The sequence below is a fragment of the Aquila chrysaetos genome, chromosome 12, assembly GCF_900496995.4.
Source record: "Aquila chrysaetos chrysaetos chromosome 12, bAquChr1.4, whole genome shotgun sequence".
Taxonomy (NCBI): Eukaryota; Metazoa; Chordata; class Aves; order Accipitriformes; family Accipitridae; genus Aquila; species Aquila chrysaetos.
Window position 1 is genome coordinate 7,168,947 of NC_044015.1, and position 23,144 is coordinate 7,192,090.

General features: G+C 50.2%; 1 protein-coding gene across 11 annotated transcripts in view; it reads right to left on the bottom strand.

Annotated features, from left to right (window-relative positions):
* Positions 1-1,104: 1,104 nt before the first annotated feature.
* Positions 1,105-23,144, bottom strand: part of PACS2 (phosphofurin acidic cluster sorting protein 2) — an 84,568-nt gene continuing 62,528 nt past the window's right edge. For all 11 annotated transcript variants that reach the window (XM_030032414.1, XM_030032409.1, XM_030032408.1 and 8 more), the window contains 6 exons: positions 18,461-18,503; positions 14,648-14,690; positions 13,277-13,412; positions 9,753-9,979; positions 7,698-7,811; positions 1,105-6,694 (listed from right to left, as the gene is read on the bottom strand). In XM_030032414.1, coding sequence (XP_029888274.1) covers positions 6,576-6,694; positions 7,698-7,811; positions 9,753-9,979; positions 13,277-13,412; positions 14,648-14,690; positions 18,461-18,503 — 682 coding nt within the window. In that variant the 3' untranslated portion in view covers positions 1,105-6,575. The remainder of the gene's footprint in view (positions 6,695-7,697; positions 7,812-9,752; positions 9,980-13,276; positions 13,413-14,647; positions 14,691-18,460; positions 18,504-23,144) is intronic.

The following is a 23,144-nucleotide window of genomic DNA, read 5'->3' on the forward strand; positions in this document are numbered from 1 at the left end:
ACCTGTGCAAAAAATACATAGCCAAAACACAGCCTTCACCCAGTTGTCTCCCCCAGCAGCCCCACGGTGCTCTTCCCCATCTCGTCAGCAGCCAGGACCTCTCCATGGCTTTTGGTGCTGTCTCTGCACTCAGGAGTCCCAAATTTGCCCCCTCCTGATCTACATACTTTCCACCTGCCCGGAGGTATCCAAGGCCCACTCAGTGCTACCTGGGTGGGACTTGCATTCTCTCCTCCAGCAAACAGCTGAGGCCATAAATGCACCTGCAAGCCTGGCCAGGCCATGCAGAAGAGCTGGGACATCCATCGAGACCTGCGTGCTTTGAGAGCAGCCTGGCCTGCTGCAGGGAGCTCCCTTCACCCCAACTCCTTGCTCCATCAGCAGCCACCCCTCCAGCCCCCACCCTCGGCCAGGGGGAGCACAGGGATGCAGGCTGCTCTGGCTCAGCATTCCCACTGCTGCCTCCAACGTCCTGTATCCTGGGGACCAGGGCCATGGGCCCATTTCCCAAAACTTCTTCACCTTTCTGCCTCAAAACAGCTGCTTAGCTCTTCTCTTTCCTTCTCTCCACCTTCCCACTCCCCAGCACCAAGCCCACGTGCTTGCCACCCCACACATCCCGGCCGCTCTCCCACCGCTCTCCTAGGAGCACACACAGCTTCAGGCTACCACAGCCTCAGTCTTCCCCTACCGAGACACCCCCCCCCTTGGTACCCTAACATCACTGTGTCCATCCAGCACAGCCCCCAGACCAGAAACGGGTACCAGCCTAGTCCCTTCTTGCTGCGAGGGGATGAGGACCGTGTGCTAGAGAGGGGGCTGTCAGATCCAGGAGAGCTGCAGGAGGCAAGCGGGTCCCTCTGGGAGAGAAGCCATCAGGGGCAGGGCAGAGGGCAGCAGGGCTGCAAAAACTGCAGGAGGGCTTGGTGCTGGGGAGGACGTGCCAATCCACCAGCTCTGCCCTGGAACTGCTGCCGGGCAGCTGGATAAATAACGCAAGAGATCCCCCCACGCCAGAAAGCCATGCTGCTGTCCCCTACTGGAGACAACTGCCCCAGTCATGCCAGAGCAGCCCCTGCTGAGAGACGACTCAAGGGACGGGTGTGTGCTTTCATGTCCAGTTTTATTAGTGTTGCATTAGTACCATAAAATAGTTGACGAGGTCGAGCACGTTGCAATTTGTTCCAAAAAAAGGCTATTTACATTTAATCTGTCTTCATAAAAAAAAAAAAACAACCTAGAACCCAAACAATACAACAATGAAACAGATGGACAACTCAGGAATCTACAGAGTGGTAACGTCCCCTCGTGTGCTGCAGTCCAGACAAGGCTGGCGGCATGCAGAGCTGGTACCCATGCTCGCAATGCACTTCCCTGTGGCCATGGCATGTACCCAACCAGGCGGGCAACACTCTGGCAACCCTCCAGCCAAGGTGCAAAGCAGCAGCTGACTGGATGTGGCCCCATACCGGTGGCTCTTCCTTAAGGAAACCAGTGACCTGCTGCTTTCCAAGCTGGCACGTCCCCTTCTCCCCCAGTCTGTCCCAAAGCAGCCGAGTGACCGTGCAGCAGCCGGCCCTGCCAGTAGCATCTCCCATGAGAAGCCCGCTGAAGAGGCTCCAGGAAACCTCTGGGAGATGCTAGGGCTCATTTCTGGCCTTCTCCCTGCCAGATGAGCCCAGAGGGAGTATCACACTAAAATGTCACCACACAGCTATCCGCAGAGATTGAGACCCCCTGAACAAAGAGAACAGAGGCACTGCATCCAACCTAGCTTCACAAAAGCGCCAGGGCCCCCAGCCCTTTACCGCTGCATGGCAGGACTGCCCTAATCCCAGCCCTCCCAATCCCTCTGCACACCAAGCAGCAGGAGAAGGCCACCAGCTCTGCTGCCTCTCACCAGGATTTTCTTTTTAAACTTGGAGGTGCCAGGTGCAATGCCCTCCAGCCCGGCTCTCCAGTGCTCCCTCCAGCACATGCTGCTGGTGAGAAAGACGACGGGGCCTTTGCTGCAATCACAGGTTAAGCATGGGGCAGTCTGCTGAGTTTGATGATGGAAAGCAAACAGGCACATCTCCTCCAGCCCCCAAAACCTCCTCCCAGCCACCTACCCCTGCCCTCTCTGCAGGATGAAGCCATAAGCACATACTAATTAAAGCAGCAAAACACAGCCAAAGAGACAGTGGCTCTCCCCAAACTCCTATGTAATTAAGGAGGACTCTGCAGTTACTGCTGAGATGTAACCAGTAACAGTTGAACTGAATGGAAACTGCAACGCTGAGCTAAAACATCAAGATGTCTACAAATTCACCAGCACAGCAGGAAAGCCAGCCCTGATTGAACGCTCTCAGGGCTGAGGTCCAGCCTTTGTCTCCAGGAAACTCAACCCAGAGGACCAGGAAGCACTCAAGGTGCAACATGACGCCACAAAAACCTTCCATCCTTCATCTGCTCGCCAGCACTGTTAAACTAGGTCAGCGTCACACAGCCCAACACAGCAGTGAGCCTGTCCCCGAGACCTCACCTCTGAGCAAGGCGGGGGCCCTTCACCTAAGAGCAGCTGGAAAAGAAACCAGCTGCTTTGAGAAGCCACAGCCAGGGGAGCAGGAGATAACGAGTTCTGTGGGGAGCAGGGGTGAGCTCTGGGACACAAAGGGACAGGGACACCAGGGGACACCACCTTCAAAGAACCTCCCAGCCAGAGATCAGCTCAGATGCTGCCTGCTCCAGCCCCTGCCTTTGCTGTCAGACCACATAGCTCCAAAGCAAGCCCTAATGCAGGCAGGCAAGGTAATGCCATTGTGTTTCTTCGTTCGAGTTGCACCTTCCTCACCAAAACTCTCAAGAGCCGAACAGAGAGCAGTGCTGTCTCTGCTCTAAGCCATCCTTCTGCACTCACTGACTTGCATGCAACTACCTAATTCCACCAGGCTGGCACAGCTCTGCAGGCACAGGCCCATTGCTGCCCCAGCAGCTCTCCCTGGCCTTGCAGCAGGGATCCCTCTGGCCGGCGGGGCTTGCTCGCAGCAGGGTCCCCCAGGAAACTGCTGGGGAGCTGGGAGATCCAAGATCAGTCACTCATTCGTGTCATCAGGTGCAAAGCCCCTTCCCAAAATGGTCTGAGCCACATGCATGCTTTGACACTCATTTTCCTTAGAGACAGAAACCTGTTTTCTCCTACAGTCAGGGACAGAAACAGCTGCACAAAGTGGCTCCACATGATACAAGAGAAACAACAGAGGCACAACACCCTGACCAGAGCAGCACCACCAAACTCACATGCCAGCCCTTGCCTCCAAGGCTGGGAAACACCACAGTCACCCCCTGGGCACACAGCTGCCCACAAGCAGATCCAGCCTGACACTGCTGGGCTCCAGGAGGACACGGCTGAGAAGCTGGGATGTTTCCTTGCACGGAAGGGGCATTTCAGAGCAACGACATCTTTCCACAGGGGAGAAACCCTGCGGAGATGCAAGCCCTCAGGTCTCAGGCATACAGAGAGTTTCCTGGTGAATTCACATGTATAAAGTTAGAACAAAACACAAACCAACATGAAATGCAACGAGCAGAAGAGTTTCTCTCTCTCTCACACACACACACGCACACACACAGAGTAGAGCAGGGCAACACACATTTGACAGGCAGGACCCTGGAAATCCTGTCCTAGCTACCATTTGTTTCTTTACAGTAGGTTGAAATACAAAGAGGAGCACAGTGATGGTTCCCCCCTCACCCCCCCAGTAAACAAAGTTATTGCAGTTGGTCAGTCTACCCCACCTCTGCAGCAATAACACGCTCCAGCACTGAGAGCTGCCCAGGCTGCGTGCGGCTCCTGGTGCTGGAACCCAGCCCGATCACTCTTGTCACATCAGCGTGAGACTCGAGGAAGAAATCACACACTGACTAATTTCCTTTAAAAAGCTTTTTTTTTTTTGATGCAACAGCCTCAATAAAGAAAAAGAAGTGATGTGCTTATACACCATCTCCCACGCTACCGTTGCTAGGCAACGCTATACAGTCCCAGAGCATCAGCTCAGGTCAACCGAAAAAGCATGAATTGATGGACACAACAACATTCAAACTACAGCCGAGCTTCTGCCACAGCCAAGAGCTAGCAGACTGCGGGAAGAAACAGAGTATTGCAACTAGACAATATGACCTGCCTAGCAGCATGCCACCGGACGTGGGACCATGTCCTCCTCCCCTGTGTGGTTTGAAGGGAATACCCAGTCCCTGGCCAAGTAGGTTGTACTTCTGCTGGGAAAGGGTTTCATGAAATCAGAGTTGGTGAAGCAGCCCGAGCTGTGAGCTGCAACAGGCACTAGATCCAGCAGGGACCACACTCTCGCCTAATAATCCCTCACTCCCCATCAGCAGGAGAAGGCCTAACTGAGCACACCACCGCTGCCCTGCCCAAAAGAACCTGGGCAGTCCCTGTACAGAGCGGGACCTGCTAAGCAGGGCAAAGCGGGTTCCCAAAGCCTTTAAAAACCCAAGGGTAAGGGATCAGACAAAAAAAAAACCCAAAACAAAACAAAACCACCCCTCAAAACCAGCCACCAAAAAGTTCAAAAGCATCACTGCCCTCAGAAAGTGCCTTCTGGAAATGCTCACAGAGCCTGGCCTGTCCACAAGGGTGGGACCCAAAAGGACCCACCCCATCAAAAACTTCAGTCCCTCACCCTGAAATTCCAGAGATGTCTGTTCTTCCACACGGCAAGCACACTCTGCTCCCCAAACCCCAGCGGCCACCTGCTCCCAGTCCCTCCCAGGCATGCCTTGGGAAGCCTAGAGAGCAAAAGGCCACATCTGCAGCACCCAGGGCCACCCAGACCTGCAGCTTGTCACGCTGTCTCCTTGTAAGAGCATCCCCTTGTCCTGGCACCCCAAGTGTCCCTGACAGCAGCAAGGCGTACGAAGTGAACACAAGTGCAGCCAGAGCCAAGCCAACAGTGCGAGACACCCAAAAATCTCACTCCTCCATCTCACAGGATGTCTTGCTGCCCGAGGTGGACAGAGAACCTGGCTGGCTTCATCCTCTCTCAGGTCCTACCTACAGCTTCCACTGCACCTTGGGACCGAAACCCACAGCACAGCCTCAACCCATCAGCAATGCTGTGCCAGGGCAAAAGCATATCCTGCTGGGGAAGGGATGCAATCCACAGAGAAATGCCCGTGGGGAGGAACACTTAGAAAGCAGAAGGTAAGGACAACATCCATCTACAAAGCAGCCTGCGGGAGACTGCCTACCCCCAGCACCCTTCATTTTTGTTACAGTCTCTCAGTCCCTATGAGGAGAGGTCCTGGGTGGTTCAATGGCATGGCGAAAAAGCACTTCTGCAGTGGCCCTGAAGCCAGGCAGTCTGCACCCATCCTGGAGAGGTGCATGAGGGAGACGGCAGCAGGCTCTGGGGAGCACAGTGAGGTCAGGGCAGGACAAAGGCAGCAGATAAAGCAGCCCACGCTACCTCACGTGTGCAGTTTGACAGATGGACGGGAAGGCAGCTGGACATGCAGAGCGCCTGGCTGGCTCCTGGTCCAGCCACTACAGTGATGTATCACTTCACAGACAACGGCTCATCTTCCTGGGTTTGTTTTTTTTTTGGCAATTTATTTTTTTTCCCTCTTTTTTTTTTTTGGTTGTGGTTTTTTTTTTTTTGTTTTTTTTTTTTTTTTTTTTTTAGAAAGCATTAAAAAAAATCTGCAGCTGTTAAAAAAAATCCTTTCCCTTTAGAGGCTGGACGAGGTTTTATTGACAGGTAAATAATTGGTGTGAGTATGTAAATAGCAGCGACCCCACTGACGCGGCGTCCCTCAGCAGCGCAGCCAGCTGCGGGGACATTGTGACTGGCTCGGTTTGGTCATTGTCACAGACCTGGGACACTGGAGTTTCCTTACACCTAGTGTTTCCCTAACTCCTGTTGCTGCCCAACCCTCCTCAGGCATTGCTTCAGCACAAACACCTGCCCATCCTCATGGCAGACTCCACACTCCAAAGGGGATCTCCTCTCCAGACCTTCCTAGCTATGTGAGTGGTTTGTTTTTTAAACTGGACAGTTGAACTCCCTCCAGACTTGCTGATCTCTCTCATCCTTTGGCAGCAGGAAGAAAGACTGGTCATGTTTTTTTCCTAGAAATACAGAGGGAGGGGGCCAAATGCACCGTAATGCGCATGATCTTCCGCAAAAATCTGTTTGAGCTGATCCACGGCTCCCCCAGCCCATTCACACCAATGAGGTCTCAGGTTAATAAGCAGCGCAGTTATTCAGCTATCTGCTCATAAGTGGTAGGTGTTCTTGGGCAGGTTGCCTGCTCCTGCCAACTCCCCCACGACTTCATGTTGTCAGCACATCTATATTTAAGACTGGGTTTTTTTGCCTTTGTTTAAAGGGGTTTCCTTCCCTTGTAGTAAACTTAAGAGTTAATAGAAAAAAGTAATTCAAAGGTAATCCAAGCACATCTGTAATTAATTCTGCAGGAGAGGGCAGAGCGACGCGAGTCAGAGTTGGCACGCAATTCCTGGCTCCTGGTGTGCAGTCCCCGGGACGGACAGAAGGTCCCTCCACCGAGCACGGCTAGAAGTTAGATTTGGAGTGTCCAAATATGCAGATGGGAAAGTGCTTGACATGGGAGGACCACTGTGCTGCCAGCTGAAAGAACTTGACGTCGTTCCACTCCACCCCATCGATCAGGACTGCAGGGGAGGGTAAAAAGAGAGGAGAGTTAGAAAATACCGAGTGGAAGTGGCCAACCTGAAACAGCTTTGCTAGAAACTTCCCTGCAGTCAGCTGAGGGAGGCCGGGCCACATTCTGTGCTCAGGGCATGCACTGCTCTGCCTGGCCACCCCACTGCTGTAAACAGCTGCACACATGGGGGAGAAAGGCTCAAGAGCAGACCACTTTTAGGGACAACAGCTCAGATTGTTGTTCCAGCATCGCTCACTGACACTGGAGCTCTCCAGACTGCTGATTTCAGCGTCACCTGATCTGGTTTCTCAAATTTCCTAAACACACTCCATTTTCTTTTTTGGGCAAATGCACTCTTACAGAGATGGACATCAGTCTTTCCTCACTGGCACTCTTAACCAGGAGATCTGCGTCTTCTAAAGAGGTGACACACATTCTGTGACCACTCCTCACGCTCACCAGTCTCACAGAGACTGGGCCAGGATTAAGGAGGTGACCTAAGCAGATCCCTCTGCTGTTAACGGTGGTGGGGATTATCAACTGAATAGGCTGTAGGGATATTTTTGATACTGGATGCACAGCTCCACTGACAGCCACTTTAGGTCTGTCTGCAAGATGCATATACGGCTCCTGCTGTGGCATGCCTTTGTGCTAGAGTCCTGCCTAGAGGAGCAGCCACATTCTCACCGCTCTCCACCATCACTTGCAGTAGATGTGCAAGTGAAACAGAGAATGACAGGGAAGGGAACAGAGCCAGGCCCAGCCCTTGTCCTCCTCATCCAGGACACTGATTCAGAGGAGTTCCTAGGTAAGGGAAGATTTTCCCACATCCCAGACCTATTAATGCATTCCCTCATGCTGGACACATCCAAGCCCATTCCCCAAGAACACCCCTATTTCATTGGCTCCAGGGCATGGGGCAGGACACCAGGTCAGCCCTTTCCCTGGAGGACTACACTAGCAGCTGAACCTCACCCCAGAGCCCAACGGGATGCAAGTGCTGCACTTACCACGCAGCATGTTCTGCTGATGTTTTGCTGTGCAAATCAACCTGCTGATTCCTTCAATACACTGGCTCTTTGACTCAACCTCCTTGTCTTTTGTCTTCTTGGGCAAAAACATCACTGGAAGAAAATCAAACCGGCACACAGTGAGTCTCTGCCACTCACAGGAGCTGCATCAAGACTTGTTTGGGTTTTTGCATTTAAACATTCATGTCTGAAATTCTAACTCCAATTTTAACTCCTAAAATCACCCCTGTTTGGCAGGAGTTTGACTGTGTCAGTGCTCAGCACCATCATCTATGCACGTGGACATCTTAGGCCTAAGTGTTTCTACGTGAAGCATTCCCAGCTCATAACCCAGGCCCCAAAGGGCACCTTCAGAGTAACTCCTGCTGCTCTGCTGGGACACCAGGGAAAACAGCTGCATCTGTTGCAGTCCCCAGCCTATGTCCTGTGCTGGGCTGATGGGATCTGCCGGGCGGCCGCACCACCTAGGGGGAGTCCCACACACTGCACACGGCTGCCGGGCAGCACTGCGCTCCGGCCCCCCATGTATCTGCAGGCAGGTTTACTGCACCAACAGCGGCCCAACATGAGCTGGGCTGCACAGATGCCTGGAGAACAGGAGGGAATACAAACTACGGGCAGCTGGTGGAGAGCGAAGGCATTAGGAGAGCCTAAAGGGGTCCAGTTCCCCGAGAACTGTCCAAATGCATGAGCAAAGATGTACAAACTGGCTCTGCAAAAGCTTGTGGTGTTGAACACCACTGCTCCAGGCTGGGCCAGCCCCAGTGAACATTTTGAGTGTCTCAGGATTGCTTCTCCCATAGGCATGCCACTTAAAAAGGGTGTGGTCGGGGTGGGAGCTCTGGTACCAGCAGTGCCACAGCTATGTTGGCCCAGTAGTGACCTGGCTGCAGGGTTATCCACCCATGTCCTGCAGCCACTGGTCCAGGAGGCTCTGTCGACCTTCTCTCAGAGCCCCCCAAAACCCTGCTTCCACCAGAAGTGACTCCCAGGCCCATAGGCAGGAAGATGTCGTGAAGGACAGCTCCTGGCAGTTGAATGTAAGCGCAGAACTGCCTTGAAAATGCTTTGCCACAAAGCTGTTCTCAATTTCTACTATGTTTCACATTACCAAGGCTAGGAGCAAATACAGAATTACTGACAACATTTAAAGTGCTTTTTTTGTTTGTTTTGAGAAAATAAACTCAAAGCCATGAGTTTAAGAGCATAAGATTAAAATAGAAAAAAGTTTAACATCAGGCTTTGCACTGAGAGCATTTCTCTTCTACCTCCTTTTGTCCCACAAAGCACTATATAAAAGAACATAAGAGCTCCTGTAGCAGAGCCTACATTGCTGCAAGCCTGCTCTGAGTGACAGCACCTCTTGTAAGTACAAGCATACCTACCAATGGCTTTGCAGGTTTGGCTGGTGTGTTTGTCCAGCTGTGACAGTAGTATTTTAACAAGAGGATGCCACGTCAGCTCCAGCAAAATGTCTCTGCTGGGGCTGCTGCCACATGCTGCAACATGATGGGATGCACACATGTCCTGCCTCTGTCTGCACCTCTGTCATGTGGCAGAGGAGACACCAGAGCACGGAGCTGTTGCACAGGCTGAAGGGTCTGCCCTGACTCTAGTGGTTGGGCCACAAAAACTGCCTCTTACCTCATACAACACCCCAAACCACCACCAGCTGGCTCACAAGGAACACAGGAAAGCTGTCCAGAGCAGCGTGCCTCCTGTCTTTCTGCACAGACACCCACAAATGTCCTTGCTCTGTCCCTACCTTTGTTCTTCTGGGCCATACCATCTCAGCTGTTCAGCTGTAAGGGTGAACACATCCCCTTTTTACAGCACAAAGAGGACCCACCCTTTCAAACTCTATCACCTTATGCAGTCACTTCTCATCTACAGACCGACTAGGATTTTGGGGATAAAAATATGACTAAGGTGCTGTAATGCCAGACTGACAAGTCAGGCAGCCCTGGAGTGGCAGAACAGGGAGAGCAGCATTGCATTCTTGGCCTTTGGCAACAGTAAATGCATCCACCTTACCTTTCTTGTTCTTCTCTTTTGTCACAACAGTCATGGACATCGTCGGAGTGGTGGCAATCTCACCGCTGGCAGGTAACCTGCTGACCTGGAGGGACCGGAAAGTGCATTTCAGTGTGTTTTTGGTAGTGGAGGGGTCCTTCTTCTCTGGGTCTCTCTTTCTGTCCATGGGTGGAGCTGCAATCCAGTAATCCACCTGCAGGCCCATCAACTCAGCACCGAGGCTCTGGCTGGAAAACAAGAGAAGAAGGTAATTTCCATGCAGCACTCAGCAGAGTTCCCCCCATCTGTGTTTTTTTCAGAGAGGCTGCCGTTCCTGACCAGATGGTCCCTGGCTCTCTGGGAAATCAGGCAGCAATGTTTCATAGTGAGACCTGATAATCACAAAAGCACAAGAAGTCATCACTGAGTGATGCAGCCTGGGTCACATTACATGGTGGCATCGGTTTGGCAGCACACAACTGCAATAAGCTGAGAAAAGCTGACCTGCTGTGCAGCCACAGGGATGAGCAGGTGGAAAAGGAGCAGACAAGCACTTCCCTAACGCGATGCTGAGTTCAGTGACCCAACCAGCAAACGCAGCCCCTGAGGTGGCCCAGATCGCGTCCAGTCTTTGAGTGGGGAAGAAAGGCCACGCTGCCAAAATCAGCTCTGAACTGGGGTGAACAAAGAGCTAGTGAGTCCCTGAACATTAGGCACGCAGTTCCCAGTCTCCCTGACTTGCTTCCATCTCCTATGTTCATGAGCTCTTCCTGTCATCAGCTGCTTCCCTTCCTGTCTAGATGCTCAGGTCACACAGGATCTCTGCTCTCCCCAGGTCTCTGTAACGGAGTTGGCATGGGGCGATCTGCCCTGCAGCCCTTCTGCGTGCTGGGGAATTCCAGTGCTGGGAAAATCCTTTGCCAGTCCTGTGATGTTTGCTAAACAACAGCAGATTTCAGGACATGATCTGCTGTTGAAAACTCCCGCGCATCGTGTGGTAACAGATGTGCGTCACCAAAACATGCTGCCAGCCTTTCTTGAGCCAGAAAAGAGAAGATGAGCAGCCTGGGAAATTCCGCCCCTTGCCTGTCCCTGCCTCTCACTAGCTAACCCCAAGTAGAGCAGGGGTTTATCATTCAGCAGACCTACAACTGACAACCTATACTTCTTCCTACACAATGACAGAATGTTGAATAAAACACAAGCACTAGACAAAAAACTAACTTAATTTATCTACCAGTCTGTGTTCCCTGTTTGAGAAATGGGAATTGTTAAGGAAGATGAATCTGTGATTTTGAATGAAATATGCATCCCTCTACACTGCCTGTCTAATAAGAAACTCTCAAGGTAAAACAAGGACATCCCATCATTAAGGGCCTCTCAGCAAATCATTTCCTTTTCTTTGCAATTTATTCAGCTGAAAGCAGACCACAAAGCAGAGTTCATCTTTGATCACCAAAACCAGGTTTTGGGTTCTCAGGGTAATTTCAGAAGTGAGATTCTTCAAGGATGATGTTTTGGAGATGCAGCTTTGGATTTTAAGGCTCCTTTGCATCACATTTCTCACCTCAGTTGTACAGACAAAGCATCCTAATGTTCACTATGCCCAGGCAGGATTTTCTGTTCCATTGCCAGTTAAACATGTGGCTTAATCTTTCAGTCTGGGTCACCCTCTACCCCCTGTGCTATCACATACAAATCAGTGGAGATGGAACAGTGTTGAACCTAAACTTCCTCATTTCTTGACGATTTTACCACACGGCATGAAACCAAAAAGTACCGGATTCCTAGAGCTGGGTGTCAACTTCAGATATATCACATTCACAGCTCACAACTTTAATAGCCTACACTCTTGTGGGTACAGGTTCCCAAACCACTTCCACCTTTGGAAAGCCCACACAGAGCTCACACGTAAGAGTCAGCTCTGCTCTCCACATCCTGCTCAGCCCCCAGCTCTCTGCGCTGCCAGACAGCTGCTGCTGGGACCAGCCTGGGACAGAGAGGACTCTCCTGCCACCAAACCACAGGGAGCCAACAGGCGGGACTTGGGGAACGGGGCCTCCTGGCACAGGCTAACAGCCACTAACACCTTCCTGTTGCTGGGTACCTGCTACACTGAGACTTCCACATTTCCATTTCCTCCTGTTAAAAGGGAACTCTTAAGCCAGTTCAAGAAGTCAAAGGCTGAAGGTCCCCACAGGGCTCTCTGGGGTGGGCAGGAAAGGTCCCTATTCTGTCTCCAACAGGGACAGTAGGAGAAGCTGCTTAGGGAGAGCATGTGAGCCCAGTCTCTAACTGCAGAGCATTCCCTTGGACTTCCCCAGCCTGACAATCACAGGATTAGGGATATTAGAGGGGACATCCCTGAACTATCATTAATGGATCTGCTCTCCATGAATTTGCCTAACCCCTCCTTGATCTCCTGATCCTGCTGCCACAGAAGTAGCAGGAGCAGACATGGTCCCAACATGCCTTTCCTGCTGTGTGCAGAAGTCCCCTCCTCCCTTCTAATTGACCTCTTGCCAGTGTCACTGCATGCCCCGAGGTCTTGTACCACAGGTTTTGTGAACTACAGTTCAATATTCAACTAACTCACCACCACTGTGATTTTGCAAAACTGAGTGGCTTACTTCTCTCCCCTCCTCCCCCAAACAGCAGAGTCCAAGCGCTTCCAGTCTCCGCACACAAGCCTGCTGCTCTGTCCCCTTGATCTTGTTAACTCCCCTGAACCTTTAACTTCACCATGTGCTTCTGGGTACCAGAACTGCACACAAAGCATTAAGACAGCTACACCAATGTTTCATGCAGCAACAAAATGAGAGTTCTGGCCAGGGCAATTCTTTATTGGCAGTTTTCTAGGGGTTTCCTCCCTTCACCCCTAAAAATTTCAGCTAAGCTAGAGCTTCACATTGCCTACAGGTGCTGCCTCCTTGCTGTTCTGATATGCTTTCACACACATGAATAGGAATTGCAGTTCCACTATGCCACCTTACAACTGTCAGCTCTCCCCTCACAGAGAAAAAGCCTGCTCATTCCACAGAGTCACTCTGACCTTACACTCGCTTGGTCCTTAAAATCATAAGGACTGTGAGGGATTAGGCTAGCACCCACATGTATTAGGGTGAGTATTTTTTTTGCCTACACATCTCCCCATGAGAATCCGGTCTCAAAGGGAAAATACCAGCAGATAGAGAACACAAACCTTCCCGAACAGACTGCTACAATGGCTCACGAGAATTAGAGTTTCTGCCAGACTATCAGAAACAAGGCTGCCCCTTCTACTAGTTCAAATGTGTCTGCCCTTGAGAATTGCAGCCTTCCCACTGGGTGCAAGATCCCCTCTGCCCTCCCTAGCTCCTTGTCAGCCAACAAGGACACAGTCGCTCCAGAGGCAAAAGAGGTGAAGGGGAAAGGTAACAACTTCAAGTGTTTGCCAGGGAGGAAGAAAGCAGAGCTATAGGTTTTCCTTTAGAAGAGTTTTCCTCTCTCATGTATATGTCAGATAAAACAGCCAAGGAGCTCTAAGGAGACAAAACATGCTTTACCTTGAGGATGAGAAGCTGCCTGTAACAGACGGTGAGGAAGGTGGTGTGGGGGAGGCTTCTTTCACAGCAGGAGACACAGAAGGTGGGGTAGAAGAAAGGACACTGGAGCTCGAGGGAGCTGCGTCATCAGAGTCACCTTGCAGAAAAGAAGTCAAACTGTTTGTCTGGGTTTGTCTCACAGCCCAGCATGTGCACACTGGAATAGCTCAGTCTCCTTGCCCACGCTCCTGCTGCACGGGTTTTGTTCAGACTCAATCCAGAGATCAGCTAGCCCATCAGTTCTGACTGCTTTCACACTTAAACCACAGGACTTTCTATGTTTTGGTAAGAGGCAGGCACAGACATTCACACTCCTCTGGGCTCTCCGCCTGGCATCTGCTCTCCTAGGGTTTGCTCCCAGCTGATTTTGAGGCTCCTGCACAGTCAGAGCCCAGCCCATTGATCCCTGCTGGGGAATCTCCCCCCGCAACCACTGCAAGGCAGCACCACTCAGACTCTTGGAGAATCCAGTACTTCTGAGCTGATCACAGGGATCTCCCTATTCCCTCTGCTTCCACCCTCCATAACCAAGGCATCATTCCCTTCACGTTGGCCCTTTAGGATGGTGGGAGCACTGTGGCAGCAAGGAGTGACCCACAGAAGGGGTGCCTCCACACACAAACCTATGTGTAACCCAGGCCACAGGAATCTGGGTTTAATAATGAAGCAATATAAGAAACAATCTCAACAGATGAGGAAAAAAAATATTCCTGACTAGTAGTGCATATGAAGGAGGAGAAGACAAGTTCACATTGATAAAATAGCACTGCCCCAAGTCCATGTGTGTAAGCAGGCAGTATCGTGTAAATCAGCTTTGTACTCCCCCATTAAACAAAAAGGGTCTAAATATGTTGTCAGACTGGCAAACTGGTTGCCTATCCTGGAGTTCCCAGTGTTAGGCACATGTTTGAGATTGATTTTATTAGGCACTTGAGCCCAGTGTAGGGAGACAGGCATGAACTTCCGATGAATTGCCTGCCCAGTTTGGAGCAGGAACCTCAAATAACCACAGTGGTGAATTCACCCCACTGTGAACACACATAAGAAAAATGGGTGTTTACACATACGAGTGGAGCTTCCCTGGATGAGAGCATGGGAATTTCAGCTGCCCTGAAGCTCCTTGTAAAGTAACAAGAAAAAGGGCCTCTTTCAAGTGAAAGGCCTCTCTGCAGACAGCTGCTGGGAGTCAAGGCAGCAGAACTGGGAGCTAATAAAATCCAATTCCATCTTACAAAACTCCAAGACATCAGCAAAGGACAAGTTTGTTCAGCATGTGAAGTCACGTTCCCACCACCTGTACAACACAGAAAGCACACGCAAGATGCTTGTTACCTGACGTTGCAGAAGATTGTTCCACTATTCCAACCTTCACCACCTAGAGGGGGCAAAACAGAAGAGGAGTTTTGCAGAGGAGGACTATGCAACAGGAGTCCCCTGAACTTTGTGAACCCCCAACCCCCAAACTAAGCTCATCCCTACACCCCCCTTGGCACTGTCCCTGCAGTCACAGTAGTGTTAAAGTATGTTAAAAAGTGGAGTCTTCTAAGAGCCAGGCAGGTCCCAGCAGCGTCCAGCCAAGTAGTACCAGCTCACAACCCTTCCCTGACCTATACAAAAGACAGCACAGACCCTATGGAGCTGTTACAGATCTGCACAGCTCTGAATAGCCCACCATCAGACCCAAGCTATGGCAACTACAGTGCCTGTCTGTGACACCTGTGGGAATAGGGCAGGGAGGAGAAAGGAACATAAATATCCCTTTAGCATTGCTTTGATACACCTGCTAATTACAGACATACTGCTTTCACTGCACACGTACAGCCACTTCAAGGGTGCAGCATAGTTGGGGTTTGTTAGGAAACCACAAAAGCAACAAAGTACACTTTCTGATGGGAGTTTTCTGGTCTCCAAACAAGGGAAGTGTCCAGCAAAGAAGATAGAGCTCCTAGCAAAGCCTCTGGACACAGCCATGGATAAACCACCACATGGACAGGTCAGAACAATCCCAATCACACTGTAATAAGGATACAAATGTGTTCTGATATGGCCAACCACCAGCTAGCACGTTTAGGTTAACAATAAATGCCACTGGCAATAATTTGTGGAACAGAGCATGCTACAAACACAAGCTCCCAGGAACACACTATGCCTAGAAAGATAAAATGACCCTTGGTGATGTAAGAGCAGGGACCTTCTGCAGAGATAATCTGCTACGGTGCACAGGGGTCATTACTCTCGACACTGCAGAGGAAAGACCCTTCTTAAGGTCCTTAAAGAACTTGTATCCAGGGCTAATGTCTACCCTATATAAACACTGACAAATGGGAAAGAGCTGCAAAGGGATCTCAAGTCAATAAAACCTGCTTTAGAAGGAGAAATGATGTCATGCAGTCTATTTAGTTTGAAGATCGTTAAGTTCAGACATGACCATATCTAGACCACATCTCTAGGGAGCACACTTCTGTGCTATAGGATCAAGAAAAAGGACCTACTTCGGAGTGGGGGGCATGTATGCTCAACACTAGATCTTGGAGAGCTGTCAGGCTTTCTTGTGGATGCTCTGTTAGCTCCAGTCTTGGAAAAGCCATTGTGAACTCAGCAGTGTGTGCAGAGGCTCCCTGAGGGGGGACTGGCTTGGGAGGAGGCGGCTGCAGCTCAGTTTGGCCAGTCTGCATGCAAAGGGCAACAAATCAGGCTCTGGAGTCCAGCTGCCATTTGTGCTGTATGTGTTAAACGCCAAGAAGATATTTCACACACTGTAACTAGCTGTAAGCAAGAGGAGGTGAGGCAGAAGAGTTACGGGAAGAACAAGCAACACAGAAAACTGCCTACAGCCACCTTGATCTGCAAGCCAGACAGGAAATCTCTTCTGGCCTTTTCCCGCTTGCTGGCTGACTGAAGATGCTTGAGTTCAGACACATGGGAGGAAGACAAGGTTAAAAACTTTCCCTTCCCTCCACTGAGGGAGGTGCTTGAGACTGCTGCAGTCCCAACAATGCCTCCATGCAGGAACGCTGCAGCAGCCAGCCTCCTTTCCCTTCAGGAAGGAGGCACATCCTGTTAACTCTCCTGGCGACTGGCTGTCGGCGCACCACAGGTGCACAACTATGCAGCCTCACCACCCGACCCTGTCTTTCATGTGCGACTGGCCCCTTGTGAGGCTCTGCTCCCAACACTTCAGAGCCCAGCTGAGCAGCACGGCACTGCCCTGCTTGCTTCTGGCTCAAAGACTGCACAATCCAGCTGCAGGACATCAGTTTTTGCACCCTAAAAGCCAACAGAGCCCAGCCAATATCAGGAGTCACAAACTCAAACATCGCTGGCTCCCTCTCTTCCTTGGCCAACAGCTCCAAGCAGGCTGCAGCTGAGGGAAAGAGCTTCGGTGTTCATGTTCAGCCTCAGACTTTGTAAGACACCTGCAATTGGCCTTTCAGAATCTCTTCAGATGTGATCATGCGGAATTACTGTGTCAGGAACACTTCAGAAGCAAGAATAAGCAGCATTGATTTGACCCTCACCACCAGGCAGCATAGGAAGTCAGTCTGCGCTTTCAAGGCAAGTTTTTTGGGGGGGTTGGCAGTGTTATGCACACAACAGAGCTGTTCACTCCTCCCACTTTCAGATAATCAAATCCAGACTGGAAATGCATTGCTAATGTCAGGACAACGATTGTTTTAGAGCAACTGGACAAACACTGAGCCCCATCTGCATGCACATAGCACTGAACTAAATCAGCCCTGAAGAAAAGCTTTGCAGAGCCTAGCAGCTATAGTGAGACGAGTCCAGGAGCTTCCAAGCTCTTCTGGACTTTTCATGTTATTGGGAAAAGTGAAACAGGTGTTTCATAACAACAGTTCTTCACCAGCAATCGCAGTTCATGGGAGGGACAAGATCACAGCAAAGCTCATCAGCAGGGAACAAATGGGGAAGATGTGTCTTCTCTTTTGCAGAAGACATCTTTCCTTCAACAAACAAAAGTAGATTGTCATCTCAGGAACACTGCAGAGAGAGACTGTCACTCCAAAGAGACACCACAGTGAAAGCAGGGTCAGCCCGAGGGCAAGAGAGACTAAGCTCTTTAAACGCCTTGGGATTTCAGATTAGCTCTGACGCACTGACAGGAATACAAACGGGAACACACACAAGTCAGCTTAACACAGAGAAGGCAGAACAACACAACCAGCATGCAAGAAAGAGAAGCTACAAGAGAGCAGCAAAAACTGTGGAGAAGACATCCAGCAGCTCAAGAGCAGTCAGGGGATATCCTTTTGGCCATAGGTCAATGACTTTATACTAAAACTTAATGAAGAGCATGATCAAATAAGGGGAGGGAAGCTAGAAAAGGCAAAGTACACAGTGTGCAAAATACACTGACAGAAGCACAAACGCACCCTTGCCTAGATACTCTCTGCACTTGGCCACCTGAGCTGGGAACATTTAAAGGTAAGACAGGAGGAAAAGTCAGGGACTACTATCCCAAATATGTATTCACATAATAAAATGCATTAAACAGCTACTGCCCCAGACTCAAACTTAACAGTGGTATAAATTATCTCCCTGGTGGGATGTACTCTCCACTTCCCAGGAGTGGATGAGATATTAAGAGGACTAGAGACCATTCATGACAAGCACACAGAGGACTGACACTGGAATGGCAAATTTGGCCAAATCAATCACCCAGGACAATGCTGGGCACAGCAACATTGAGATCAGGTTTCCAGGAACACACCACCTTCCTCTGCACGTGGCCCAGCAGCAATTCTCCACCAACTAGGTGCTTTGGTCTGCAGCAAAGGCAGGCTGTGGATCAGAGCACTTCAGTGTCACGCTTCCCTCTCTGTATTGAATGAACAAGGCAATAGGAAGGCTATGGTGCCTGCTTCAGTGCTAGTAGGCATGCATGCAGTACAGAGCTGCCCAGAGCCAGCTGCCAGGACAGTAAAATACACCCTATAGTTAGTTGAGGGATCTTAGAGGTTTGCTTACATACCAGGCAGTTGCATCCAACCATCAGATGTTCATGCTGACATTCTACCTTAGAGCATCCAGCACTCCTGCTCTACCCCAAAAATCAGGTAAGTTTGGGTTAACACTTGTGGACATATTCTAGCTGGCTTGAGGCAGCATAACTAAGGTAACGCTTACCCCGACAAAGGGAATGAACTTCTGTGAAGATTCTTCGTCAGGGCTAGAGGCAAAGAGAAAAGAGTTGTTAACAGCTTGCTTCCACACCAGGCACAATACTCACTTTATATGTTGCATTCAAGCATGCAGCAGGGACGGACAGTATGCAAGCGCCAGTCCAATGTCTCCTCTCAAGGCCCCCTGCCAGCACGCTAAGAATCTGCATGGGTGGGGAAGAGCACGCAGCTTTCGGCACATCTCTCAGGGGAAAGGTCTCTTCCTCCCTCCCTCACGCTTGACAGAGAAACATGCTTTAATGGCATGGCAGTCATTACAGACACACGACCTCCTACTGCAAGGAAATGGATCTGTGCCACAACAACACGGAGAACTGTGCGTTACTTACTAGTACCTGAAGCACTCTGCACGCATGGCCTTCACGCGTCCCACCTTTGGAGTCATGTGCCATACCTTGCATATCCCAGCATCGCTAAAGCAGTTAGCCTGCCGCGGGGTTACAAGCCGTGACACATGGTTATTTGTACAGCACTAGCAAATATGTACGCACACACACACACGCTCACGCACACAGATACATGTTCCCTGCCACTGGGAGCTTGCAGTCCCTTGGACAGGCACACTAGAGAGGTCAGGCACCAGAGCACACCAGGTAGATCAGGACACCAACTCGAGAACAGCAAACACCTAAACCAAACTCAACAAAAAGCACACCATGTCCCAGAAACAGCTGAAGACAACACTACACATGTTTTGAAAGCAGGAAGGCATCAGCCCCTCCTGCTCTGGCCCTGCCCAGGATTCAGAAGCCAGAGGGTGGAGAAGGGCCAGCAATGAAGGCCACAGTCAAACCTAGCAGGAATTAGGGAGAGACTCAACAAAGACAAGAGGGGGAAGACCTGAGTGAGGAGGAAGGCAGGCTGGGAGGGCCTGCACAGCCACTGCTCCCTTGAAGGGTGACAGAGAAGAAGACAGGCCCACAGGGTGAGGAGAGAACTGCAGGAGCACATCCACATGTTAGGAGGAATTACAGTTCAGCAGTGGAAGTGACTGCACAGGCAAGACACACAACGTTTCTCAGTAGCCAAGCACAGGAAACAGGTAGGAAGCAGACAAACACCGAGATTTCCCATGTTTCTCTTTTTGTGCATCCCTCACTGCTTGAAGCACTGCAACGTTCAGAGAAAAAACATCCAGCATTGCCTTCATCTAGAATATTGCTGGATGCAGCACAAATACTTTAGGAATGCAGGTATTTCTGTGCTGTTTCCAGCACAGATCAGAAATGCGCCAAACGCACAAAGGTTGCCAACCACTGTGTGATTAGCGTGGGCTGGACGGTTTCCTCTAAGCCCTATGGAAACAATGGCACAGAACTGCAGCGAACACAACTCAGCCAGAGCTCCCTCTTGGTCCAAAGCAGAGTCTGCTTTTGCAAATAGCCTCGTGCTTTGGCTCAGCTCTGCTAACTCATCTCTAAGGCAAAGCCAGGGGCTTTGCTCCCTTCCTACCTCACAACCCCAGGCACTGCACCTTCATTCTTCCCCCAAAGCACGTGACAAAATGACCAAGTCCCTGATTCTGTGTTGGAAGCCAGAAAGGTCACAGCTTTCCAAACACAGCTGGAGGGCCCCCAGCAAATAAGTCTCCTATGAACATGACATTTCCAGCTCCAGCTTTGTAAAGGGAAATGAGAAACCCACAGAGCTGTTGGGAGAAGCACAGAACAGAGGCTCAGCTTTCTTCTCATTTCTTCAGCTCCATGGGCTGAGAAGCAGGCAGAAGCGAGTCCTGCTGACCAAGTGAGGGAAGCACAACAGTCGCCTAGTCACCTCTCAGCTACTGGACGGCTTTGCTCCAAGCTCTCAAAAAAATCAAACCATGCCCACTTCCAGCAAAAAACTCATTCTTGCTCCCTCTGGGAGCTCATACTCCCACTGAGGAAAGCTCAGGGGCAATTCTGAAATAAATCATTTGCTTCAGTCACCATTTATCACAGCTCACAATGATGTACAGACTGTTCCTGAAGCAATCCAGCTGAATTTCAGCTCGGCTAGTCTAGTCCTGTCACACATCCTCTTGGGAACTCTGATATTGCACATGTGCCTCTGAAAATGCAGCTTATCAAAACAGTTGCTCTTCATGGGGATGAAAGGAAAGACGAGATGACCATGCTTGTTCTCCACTTCCTCTTTCATGCTCTTTCCTGATTCTTATCCTTCAGGATGCCAAATATTAATCCAGAATCCTTTCACCTTGGTAACTGTCTCTTCTATTCCTCCTACCACAGCCCTGCAACTACAATATCCCCTGTCCCTGGAAAGGCAGCTCCCCTTTATTACCTAGGCTGCACAGATTCCCAGGCTGCAGAGGTTTTAACCCCCATAGCGATGTCCAAGGTATTGGTTTTATCCATAGGGCTTCTGAAGGCCCTGGTATCTCAGCTATAATTTAAAGCCAGACCTGACCCTGGTTTGTGATTTTTAACAGTGTTATTGATACTTCACCTCTGTAATTCTGGGGAAAACAAAAAAACCCAAATTCTGGGGGAAAACAAAAACCAGACCTATGCAGAGAGGCTAGAAAGAAAATCTTTATCTTGAATGGGGAGTTGTCTAATTACCATTTTTGCTTGGGCAAAATCCATCCACCTGCAGTTCAGTCCTTCAAAGGTGAACTGTCCAGAAATGGACTTGCAGGCTCCCTCCCTAGCTCAAGAAATTAATTCAGATTGAACAAAGACATATAGCCAGATTTACATGTTTTAGGACTCTTAGAAAGGAGAAGCCACCACATCACCAGGAGTCACCCACCTGACAAAGGGGAGGAATAATCTCCCTTCTGGGGCAAAGTACAAACTAAGCTGCAAAGCACTCCGATATTACAGTAAGCAGGACTGAATAATCACTTAGCGCAGTTATGCCAGTTATGAGCCTTTAAGTAAGATTTCATTTAAAATTTCAGCAACCCAAACCAGATTCAAATGAAGCCAAACACCTGTGATTTCCTAGCAGGAAGGTCTCAGGTACTACCTTTATTCCAGGCAAGTCCTGCAGGGGGGCAGCAGGAAAGAGAGGACTTTTATCACCAGAGGACTAGCAGACCTCTAAGCCATTTCAGGCCAGGCACTACCAATAGATCTCCAAGGTTCATCTTTGGTACGAAGCATCTGTCCTTCCCACTGGGAAACTGTAGCTGTGTGCTGGCTCACTGTCCCTGTTCCACCAAGTCTCCAGTGGTCAAACCAAACAAAGGGACAAAGTAACTCCAGGTCTCCATGACACATCAGATGAGTCGTCTCTCTGCTTCCCCATGAAACTCCTGTCCAGCAGCCTTCATGTTCCTACAGCAGGCTAGACGTACTCAACAGGACATCGAGCATTTCTTGAGCCTTTACTCTCCTCTGCTGCACTGCTCTGCCAGGAAAGGGGCACAAGTAAACTCCTGTTCCATTTCCACCAGCTGCCCAAGGAGGTTCATGCAGCAACCAGCCAGATAACATGGGCACTGCTGAGCCAGCGGAGGGACCGGGTCCATCTTCACCAGTGTGTTCATGTTCAGCAACCGCTGCAGGGTGTGTTTTAGAAGCAGCACTTGGAGAAGTGATCTGGACTCTGCCTAGCCACTGCCCTGCAGAGCCTCAGAGACATGCAGCAGGCAGAAACCAGCGTTATCCCTGCTTCCTATTGCCCAGGAACCCTCCAACCCAAGGCACTTGCGGTCCATGGAGCAAGAGTTGGGGAAGTGCTCTACAACTCACAAGAGTGAAGAGGTTTTGGTAAACGTGTAACCAGGTGGGAAATTACCCAGCCCTCACCCTGACAAGCAAGCAATGCTTTTATTTCCAAAAGTCAAGGTGCTCCCCAGATTTGTGTGAGGGCTATCCAGACACCACATGGCAGGAGCTGTGCTGGACACTGAATTACAGTGGGTGACACCAGCACAGGTTCACAGAACTGATCAGCAATCCAGCTACACTGGGAATGATTGTCCGTTGAGTCTCAGATCCCAAATACCACAAGGTTTCATTCAAGAAAGCAATGCAGAGAAATATCAATGTTGATGATACACCCCTCCTAGTGAGAGGCCCACCTCAGCCTCCATGGTCTTAGCTCCCCAGTTGTTGCCTGGACTGCAGTGTTTCTTGACAATTCAGTAACCAGTAATTCTCCCAGTGCTCACAGACAAAGTCAGTCACCCAGTGTAACGCAGAGGAGCTGAAATGGCAATTCATTTCCTTCCTGAACCCCTTCCTTATTGCCAGCCCCCTTGATTTCAGGCAAGGTCAGCAGATGCTCCAAAAGAATGGGACAAAGCTTTCGCACCATTGCAGTCCATCACAGGCAGTACATGCGCCAACCTTTCGCCATGACAAACAGAACAAGGGGACAGGAAGGAGAGCGGAGGTAAGTCAAAATAGGCATAGCTGGCAATAAAGTTATAAAGCAGCTCATCACATACAGCTACGTCCTAAAGGCTGGCTTGGCTTTCCTTGGACCACTAGAGCTTGTTTAACAGAACAAATGCTAGGATACTGGGAGATTTGTCTTGCAATGAGTTTGCAGGTAGTGCTGCTGTTTCTACACGGACCACTGCCTTGAAATCTGGCCTTGGAGAAGCCATTCACCTCTGGCCTCAAGGGACATGTTGTTGCAGTAACTTTGTGAACTGAGGACAAAATAAACAA